We start from the raw sequence: 10,222 nt of genomic DNA on the forward strand, positions 1-10,222 counted from the left end.
GCGATTGCTAATAGGTATCCTTCATCATCATGTCAAAAAGTTGTATTCCATGGCTCTCTATCACTACATTGCCCCCCTCCCAGGACACGTGACCCTCCTTGTGATGACGTCGCTCGCCGTCTGATCTCTGACGGCACTCAGGTGGACAGTTACATGGTTTGTAGGAGATCCCGCTTAGCCCCACCCCTCCGTAGCTGGTTGGCTCCCCTATAATTAGAGCGCTGTGCGATTGGCTAGTCCCGGTCTGATCACATGATAGTAAGAAAGGCTATAGTGGCGCTCAGGTCTGCTGGGGGTCAGTGGGCGCAGGACGCCGGTGGGAGAAGAAGGAGGGTGTATTGTGCTCGGATTTCAGGACCCCCCTACATTGCCATCTACATCTCCCCCGGTGTTCCTCTCACTCATCACACCCATCATCTGTCCATCGGGATCCGAGAACTCCGAGCCTCTTCACTAGGTGAGATGATCCTGCTGTGCCCGGGGATGGGATGGAGGGGGGGGGATGCTGAGTGTTGGTGGAGATCAGCCTGGGGAATGTTATAACTGCACAGTCATTTCCGGGGCTAAGTCGTCTCCATTGCCCTCTCATTGTATAATGGTGTACTACTCTCCGCTTCTACCCCCCCCCCCCCCGCTCTCCGCTTCTACCCCCCTCCCCCCCACCCCGCTTCTACCCCCCCCCCCCCCCCCCCGCTCTCCGCTTCTACCCCCTCTGTACAGAGTGTAACTTCTCCATTGGTATTTGGGGGCGCAACATCTGTGTGCAGAGGACATGCACGTGATTAAAAGGTGGGGGGGATTTTTAATATACTTAAGGAAAGGGGGGGACAACTTTAAAAAAAAAAAAAATATATATATATATATATATATATGTATGTATGGGGGTGCTCTATAGCTGACCAGGTCAGCAGGGACCGGCTGAGATTGAATCTATGGGCAGCTGGTTGTACAAGTTAATTAATTGATCTTCTTCTTTGGTGAACCAGCCTATCAGGTTCTTTTGCATGTGACCACTGCTGGTGGCTGTGATTAGCAGTGATTGAATTCTGCCAGCAGGGAAGGCTGACTGTTGGCAGAACATAATAGTGCTGTGTGAGCTAAATTCCCCCCCCCCCCCCCCCCCCACCAAATCAACACTGACTGTGAATTGGGGGGGGGGGGGGAGGGGGATCAAGCTTTTCTTTCCTTCCACCTGTGATGGTAGGAAAGAAAATTGTATAACCTTTAGCTGGCCTTAGACAATGGTACGGCTCCCTCCTTGTGACCTGTCTGCAGTAATGAACCTTAGCTGGACAGCACAATGTTATAACTGAATGCAGGGACACTATTTAAAGTGGTTTTAAAGGCACAAGTTTTTTTTTTTTTTTTTTTTTTTTTTTTTTTTTTTTTACCTGCATGCGTTCTGTGCATGAAGGTAAAATAAACCTGTGTGCAGCAGATTCTCCCCCTCCCCCCAAATATTTACCTGTGCCTCCCCTTGTTCCAGTGATATCCATGAGAGCCTTGCCTCTCTGGGGACTTGCACTCCTGATTGGCTTGTGGCAGCCATTGGCTCACTGGCTGCGATTGGCTCCTGCTGCAGTCAATCTGTTAATTTTGCGGACTAAAATGACACATTTTAGTTGACTAAAATACGACTAAAATGGAATTTTAGTCAAGACTCAAACTAAATTGAAATTTGACTTCAAAATGAACACTGGCTATTAACACATGTTCATACCTCAATACCATAAATAACCTATGAGATTTTTTCACGCCAGCAGTATGAGTTTGGAAATTGTAGAAAAATGTTAACTAATGTGTTACAATTTAATTACATCCATTTGATTTCAGATGACTAAAATGAGTTTTGGTTAACTAAAAGGTAGAACATCTATTTGTATTGGGGATTTAATCGACTAAATACGACTAAAGCAATTTTAGAAGACTAAAATGCCATTTTTAGTCCTAAGACTAAATTGAAACTTGCTGCCAAAATGAACACTGGAGCCAATTGGGAGATGGAGGGGGCAGGGCCAAATTGCAGCTCTGTGAAAGGACACAGCCATGGGTCAGGAGTGTGCCTGATTTGGTGCCCCCACAGCTTGCTGGTGTGGATCTGGTGTGTAAAACAGATTTTAGCCTATATTTACACAGGTTGCTGTCACTGAGACACCTGAAGATTGCTTTTTAGAAATGTTTGCCAGGTGGTGATGTGAGGAGAAGATATCGCCACAACTTATTTATTGTAAATGCTGTGCCGCAACCTTGTCCATAGTATGAGGCTGTGGTGCAGCCCAGTTCATGGTCAGCAGGTAGTGCCACCCACCGAAGGTGATCGGGGAGAAGTGCTGAGGCATGTGTAATTTCTGCAGAGACATCAGTGGAGTATTGCTCCCTCATTGGTGTAGTTTGATGTGGGGTAGTAAGAGATGAGCATTTAGTTCTTTTTAGGGACAATTGCTCTAGGATGGACTTTTACAAGAGTTGTCCTAAAGTAGAAGTAAACCCTCCTATCATTCTCAGCTAAGGCAGCTGCCATCTTGACCTCTGTTTTTTTTAATCTTCAACTGCCATGATGCAGCACATGTGATCAGTTATGAGACCAGCCATTGGGTGGTGTGACAGTTACATTACTGGCACTTTGTTGAATCGATGGGTTTACTTCCACTTTAAAACAATGGGGGATGTATTTGGATGTAGCTATGGTGAATGCATTTGACAGTTTGAACTAATTCTTCATACTTGGTTTTTTTCTTAGGCTAACTTTACTTCTGTATTCACCATGCCTGGCGACTTCTCCATGTGTCTGTGTCTCAGTCCACCTCCTCCACTACAGTTGCGGCGTCCATCTAAAGGAACACTTCGACCATGCCTGGTTCAATTTCCTCGTCCTCCTGACCCCCGTAAAAAGGGTGTAGTCTTTGCTGATGCACTTGGACTAGCTCTTGCTACCGTTCGCCATTTCTCGCGCTCATTCTTTGATGAGGATCCCCTGGTACTTGCATTGGCATCCTTGCGAGTCTTGCGTCCCTTCTCCACCTCAACATACACGCTGCAATTTCAGCCTCCTGCTCATGACTACACTGGCTTTCGAGCTAAGCTTAACAAGCAGCAAGTATCCCTGGAGCAGTGCGCAGTCCAGGGGGCTGTGGTGGCAGGAACTATAAAAGTTCGTAACCTTGGCTATGAGAAACGGGTGACTCTTAGAGTGAGCTACGACAACTGGAAAAGCCACTATGACCTTCTATGCTCTTATCTCCATGATCCGTATGGTGGACAGGAGACGGATATGTTTTCTTTCAGGCTTCCACTGGCACCAGGCACCCAACGTGCAGAGTTCTGTATCTGCTTTTGGTGCCAGGGCAAGGAATACTGGGACAACAACGAAGGCAAAAACTATGCACTGCACAAGGAGACCGAACACAGCAAATACCTTCTTCAAAGCGTGTATTGGTGAAATGGGCCAAATTGGTGTTTAGAACTATGAAAGGGGCTGGTCCACTGAACACGAGTACTGCATTGTATGTCCCTTTTGTGGATCAAGAGGGAAATTCCATTCTTTCAGCTGTAAGGATAGACTAGATGGAATGCTTATTTAATGATGTGGTTGTCATAGGCTTCTACTTGTAAAACTTGGCAACTTAACAAGCCAGTTAACTGAGGGGGCCTACTCTCCCAACAACACTGAGGTTTAATTATAAATGTCTTCACAAGATACTCACAACTTTCACTCAGGATGCACATTTTTTCCGTATTGGAAATATGTGAATTTAAAGTTATAAACCTCTAAGTTATATTGTATATAAGCTGTTCATTAGTCTATGTGCAACTTGCAAGGATCATGTGGACCTGTTGCTTTTTTTTGCAGTGAATGTAGATCTTTGTAGCTTGGTCACTATTTATTAAAGTTACAAAATGCCTCCTTTCTCTGCATGTGATGGGTTTATATTCAGTCTGTGTGTTTTTTTTTATTTTTTTTTTTTTTTAATCAAATTGGGTGTTTGAACACATGGTTGTCTAACCTGGTCAATAACTTGTGCTAAAGCTCACTTGCTTCACCACTCCCTAGTGATTGAATATTTGCAATTTTTCACTCGATAAGCTGTAAGTAATCACCTATTTTCTTCTGTATTTTTAACAATCTACCTTTTTTGGGTTGGGATTGCATATTTGCACAGTCTATTTTATCTCTGGTTTTATGGCATTCAATAAACATTCTCAAATTTTGCACTTTAGTGTCTTTTTATTTTATTATCACTCTTAAAACAAAACCGAGGTGTGTTTGACTTAAGGACTTGCTATAAACTTACCTGGTTTAGGCAAATGGGGAGAACTGATGGCCATAGAGCCGCACTAGGATTGAAAGAGTAAGGCCCCTTTTCAGAGTAAGCTTATCTGCCTCCTCAGTGGGAAATCTGTCCGCTGCCCTTCAGAGAACCATGGGTGGTCTGATTGGGCAGACCTGAATGCTCCACTGGTGTGAAAGGGGCCTAACAATTTACCAGTGATCAACTGGAAAACTGAGATCCATAATTAGGTGTTTCCCTCCCTGCTGTGAAATGCATATAGAGCTTGCTCTACCTTCTGGCAGTTAACTTGCTACCTCCCTTGGTGGTTGGTATGAGATCTATTGCTGGACTATAGGGGAGGGAAATCTGTGCCACTACAGATTTATGTATTGCATGAATGGTGACCTTTTTTTGTAGGTCCTTTGAAGCTGTAGGTCTTGCTGGGTATGGTAATTGATCCCTGGCCTGACTGCAAAAAAGTGAAATGTCTGAGGGCTAAAAACAGACCTGTACAGCCTTGAGGAAAGGGGAGACAAAATTGAAACCTTTTTGGATGTATGAAGGGTGTGAAGATTCAGGAGGGCAGGATTTTCATTATGAAGCTAAGAACATGGGACATGGCCTCTTAACTTGCAGGAGGAAACTTCTAAGCTCAAAGTATTTTCCTGAAAGAGTAGCTGATGCTTGGAATGGATTTCTAGCAGAGTTGGTAGATTTAAGCTTGTTTGGCATAAACCTGGTATTTTTACTAGGCTAAAGCCAGAGGGTCTTCTTACAGGGTGGTACTTCAGGCCACACAAACTCCTCTGTAGCCTCAGTTATGGTAGCTATGCTCTTCTGTCCCTAAGATTTGTATTGTATGACAAAGGTTGTCAAGTCATGGGTGTTGGTCAGCAGGTCCTAAAACCTGCCTCTCCTCCATGTCTAGACTTGGATAACTTTCTTGGGCAGGGCATGAATAGCCCTGAAGGGAAAGTACTAGTTTGTCTAAACAGGCAGACCATTAACACTACCGCTTTAAACTGTGATCTGCCCTAGCTTGCTAACCAAACACATGAAAAAGCAGATATTGGTAAACCACCTGTTTCTATAGCTAAATTTCTACATACTGGGGTAGATTAACTGGAGAGTGTAGCTGTGCATGGTAGCTAATTGGCTTCTAACTTCAGCTTGTTCAATTAGTCTTTGACAGAGAAACCTGGAAGCTGATGGTTTCTATGCAGAGCTGCACCAGATTTTGTGCATTCCAGTTTTAGTTAACAACCCCAGTGTAACAGGTGGGAAGTCTTGCACTATTGTCATCTCTGCTGCTATCAACCTTATCTTAGAGTAAATGCAAACAATGTTATCTGTTCCCTGTTTCTGCTGATGATCCGGGGGTAAAGATTGCAAAAGATACTTAATTTTGCAGTTCTGCAGACAGCATGTCTCATTCAACCCCTGAGTGACAGTTGTAATCTGACTATAGTATAGACAAGTTCTGTATTTGCACAGTATGTTGTGTGCTAGCCGAAGTACAAACATACAATGCTAGGACAGAGGTTTCTATACCTAGAGAGGTCCAGAGCAGGCTGGGAGAAAGTCATTATTGGGGGGGGGAGGCTTCTATGGGTGGAGTACCAAGCTGAAGCCAAGTCTCATTGCAGGCTTTACAATCTGCTGAGGTTTGGTGCCATTTTCCTGTAGTCTAAGATTCACCTAATGAGCCTTACATCCTGACCAGCATTTGCCTTCTGGGGGCTTTAAAGATGGGCCATGCATTAGTCTCTTTAAAAAAAAAAAAAAAAAAAGAGCTCGAGCCTGTTAAAAAAAAAAAAAAAAAAAAAAAAAAAATTTAAATTAAGTCAGTGGCTACTTTTAATATAAAGGCACTTTCCTAGCAAGGTAGCCTGTGAAGTTTGCACCCAAAGCTGACCCTGCCCATTGGCTTCGGGTGCAGGCGCCTGCATCCTTACTAAGGGATACAAAGTGAAGTCTTGCCCTATTTCCGCATGCATGAGTCATGCTGTGCTTTCTGAACGGTGTCCTGCTGTCTCCCAGAAGGCAGCGGAGGCATGGCCATAAATGACGTAGGTCACCCTTTGATGGGTATCTGGGCCCTCCCAGTAAGGTGACAAATGTGGCACCAGAAGGGGGTGGGGGGAAGCAGATCTTCCACTTGTGTGGAACTCCCCTTTTAATAATATCTGGTAAGTAACTTGCTCATCTTATAACTTTTTTTTTTTTTAAGACACAACTTTGTAGGTGTTGTGCGCCCCCCCCCCCTTTTTTTTTTTTTTTTTTTTGTTGGCGGCAGGCACTGCTGTGTGGCATAACTGTCATGCATGCTGGCCTTCTATGCTTCCTTGCACTGTGAGGACTCAAGCCCAAAGGACGGATCCATGACCGCCTAGCCTCAGAGGTAGAAGTATTTTAGGCTCTGTTCACACTGCTGTGACGTCAAAGTAATGCAGCTTCAGGGAATGCCTGTGTAGTCTTCCTTGTAATGTTGGATCCAAATCATATCGATTAAGATGAGGCCCTGACTTGGATGTGTCTTCCATTCAATTCTTTAGGCAGAAGTTGGACCAAAGCAGTGCAGGGACCTCTTCCAAAGTTGTACTGATACAAGCTGTACCAGTTAAAGCAATTGTAAAGTCCTGCTATTCGGCCAGTCCCCTCGCTCTCCTGCTTGGCTAACTGAGTTCGATTGGCAGCACCACCACTGGCTCCCACTGCTGTCAATCTCCACCAATCAGAATGGCCAAAGCATTTGTGAATATTACTGGGTAGAGATGGGGCGGGGGGACTGCTAAACACTGACTTTACATTTGCTTTAAGACAGCTCTCATAGGGAAACTTTTTTTTGGCAAAAAATAAAATAAATAATCTTGGTAAAGACACTAGGGAGGTGTAGAGGTTACTATTGGTAACAGAAGGATCATACTAATCTAAAATTTTATTTGGCAACAGGTAAAAAGGCAGTGTATGTTACTGCTGAACCAAATTATTCTACAGCTTCACACAGATACCGGTAGTCACATCTATACTTCACAGGGTGCATAAGGTGTGGAGTCCAAACAGACACACGACAACATGAACACCAATGTTGCTGGACATCCAGATGGTGTTTAGCTATACACTGCGTTGGTGTCCTGTAAAAAATCTCGCTGAGATATTTGGTGCAGGTGGGGATTCCTAAAAGATGACATATCTGTCTATAGCCCCTGGGGGATGGAGCTGACTGGTGATCCTGTGTAGCTAAGGTAAGAATGGTAGTCCAATAACCAGTAGGTGAATGAAGGGAGGAAGGTGATAGGCTGGGGAAAAAAAGAGTCAGATCCTTCAATTCAAAGGAGCCGTTGAGCCATGGAGTTATGCTAGACCAGTATGAGGCAAAGTTGCTGATAAACCTGGTAAGCAGAGTAGGATGAGGAAGACAGCAATTGTTTAGGCAGTCCATGGTTGTTGAACGACTCAAAGGAGCTTGTACAAGCAGATTTACATTTTGACTGGCCAATTTTACAAAATGTACCCAATCGTGAAATGGGTTGACAAATTGTAATTCTCTGAGTTAAATACTGTAGAATGGCCCACATCTCATATCGTCGTTGGTAACATGAATTGGATTGCTCAGTAAACAAAGACCTGAGATAACAGTATCCCAATTTGGCCAACAATAAATTCCCCCATACACACAGGTGAGGTGGATGGAGAATATTCCCCGCTGTGCCAATGTATTCTGAAAGTGGGACTCCTCAGCTGTCAGAATACACCGGTCGGTGACTGAAGCTGCTGATCAAGCACAAATTTACAACAAGCCCATTCTAAAGATTGACTTCTGTTGAGCGGAAAAGACCACACATGGATCAAAGTTCAGCTGGCTGGATGAGTTTTGATTCATCTATGGGCAGCTTAAGTTCATTAGGCATATAGGCTTTCCGATCAGGTCCGCCTGTCAGGTTTTCAGGCGGACCTGGTCGGACGCTCCATTCACTCCTATGAGTGGTAACATGTCCGCTGACACCCGCTGCTATGCGAGCCTATCTGTGAAATCCAGACGGACGGTGACCCTATTTTCTATCTGGCGCATCAGATGAAAATGGTCAGGCGGTCTGTTTTCATCTGATCTCCCCATAGAGGAGAGCTGGGCTCTTGACAGGTCCGTCTCGGAGTGTTCCCCTGCTGAGTCGAGCGGACCGCCCATATGAATGGACCCTTAACTCGGCTAGTTGTCTGCTACTGAAAAAACAATGGTTAGGGAGGTTAGACAGCCTTCTCCAACAATTGTTTTACCCCCACTATCTACAGGCTAAATGCAAATGTCCGGCTAAGCTGAACATTCGCTGGACATGCTGGAGATTAGACTGATTTTACATCCAACTGCCCTCTCGTGTCTATGGCACCTAAGTGTATCTATAGTCAAATTATTTTTTTTTTTTTTCAATAGAGTGTGAAATGGTTAGAACTTCATGTCATTTTTTTTTTTTTGCTACCTGTGACCCATTGGGGAGATTTTCATTTCTTTCCTATTCTATGACAACCAATGAAAAATACACTAGTGAAGGGAAATCCCCTCCTAGATGGGTGTGACCAGAATAGATGTCCCCAGTGGATTTTTTTATCTTCCATACCATTTCATAAACAATTGTAAAATTTTCATTTTTGGTCCAGGTGACATTGGTCACTAATACCAGACATAGACAATTCGAATCTTGAACCGTGTGTGGGCAGGCTAAATGTACCAAGTTGATTGATCAACTTGGGTACAACCAACCTGCCAGATTCACTTGTGATTATTACTAGTGGTTGCTATAGCCACTAGCAACAATCATTGTCTTCCCCCGAAGGGGACAGCCCCCCTACCAGGGGCAGGCAATTGCTTGGCAGGAGGGATTTCCCTGTTAGAACTGTCTGTTAATGAATGGAATCATGCAAATTTCTTTCCTGCAACCCGTGATTGCAAGAAAGAAATTTGCATGGTCTATGGCTGGCCTAAGGCAAGAGATGCACTTTAAACGTAAAAATAGCTACGTTTGAAGCAGTGTTAATTTCGTTGACTAAAATATTTTCGTAGACTAAATTAATGCTATTTTTTTCTACTAAACTTTGACTAAAACTAAAATGAAATTTGACATCAAAATGAACACTGCAATAAGAATGAGTATGGGGTATCTACTAAACAGCTAAAAAGGAAAAAAAAAAGGGCTTTTCTTATTTGTTTTTTTCCTGATATTTAATGTCGGTAATATATTCAGGTATTATTTGTAATGTTTGTAATTACAGCCTTTAGACATTAGAATTTACAGTGTTTTTTTATTTTTTAATTATTATACTTTTGTTTGTCAAAAACAATATTTTTTTTTTGTTTATGAAACTTGGTTTAATTTATAAAGATGTTATATATCGCAATAAATCTGTGTCTGTATTGCATGTTCAATACCATAAAAAATAACATGTTATTAGATTTTTACTCCAGGAGTATTTGAGTCTGACAATTCTAAAGAAATGCTTAAATAATGCATTAAAATGTAACTAAACCCATTCGATTTTGGTTGACCAAAATACGACTAAAACTAAATCGTAAATTAGATGTCAAAATTAACAGTGGTTTGAAGTTACATTACCATGTTAAAGTTTTAAGGACATTTTATTTATTGGATTTATATCTACTTTAAATGTTTAGATATTACTAGAAATATACTAAAGAGGAAGAGAAAAAAAACAGCACTTTTAACAATAGGGCATTGTCCAACATTGTTACCATCAGAAAACCCACCCTGGAATGCATGTTGACGGAAAGTGCTTGGCTGTGGGAGGGCAGCAACACTGTGTACAACAAAGTATGTTAAAAAAATAAAAAATAAAAAAAACATTGAGAACAAGTATTTTACTTAAAAAATGCAATTGTTTGTTGGCTTTAGTGTTTTAGCAAACTAAATATTGTTTAGTCAGATTTTTCGTCTGCTTGA

The 10,222-nt window shown here is 42.7% G+C and overlaps 1 protein-coding gene across 1 annotated transcript; it reads left to right on the forward strand.

The window, feature by feature from the left end:
• Window positions 1-269: 269 nt before the first annotated feature.
• On the forward strand, window positions 270-4,209 carry LOC143960895 (protein phosphatase 1 regulatory subunit 3C-like). Its single transcript, XM_077469888.1, has 2 exons — window positions 270-457; window positions 2,741-4,209. Exon 2 carries the CDS (start codon window positions 2,765-2,767, stop codon window positions 3,437-3,439), a length of 675 nt encoding a protein of 224 aa, XP_077326014.1. The 5' UTR covers window positions 270-457; window positions 2,741-2,764; the 3' UTR covers window positions 3,440-4,209.
• The last annotated feature ends 6,013 nt before the right edge of the window (window positions 4,210-10,222 follow it).

Source organism: Lithobates pipiens, unplaced genomic scaffold (assembly GCF_037356315.1).
Source record: "Lithobates pipiens isolate NorthernLeopardFrog02 unplaced genomic scaffold, aLitPip1_a1.2 Scaffold_8, whole genome shotgun sequence".
NCBI classification, from domain to species: Eukaryota; Metazoa; Chordata; class Amphibia; order Anura; family Ranidae; genus Lithobates; species Lithobates pipiens.

Coding starts and splice junctions, on each gene's coding strand:
- LOC143960895 (XM_077469888.1), top strand. CDS start 2,765: ATGCCTGGCGACTTCTCCATGTGTCTGTGTCTCAGTCCACCTCCTCCA.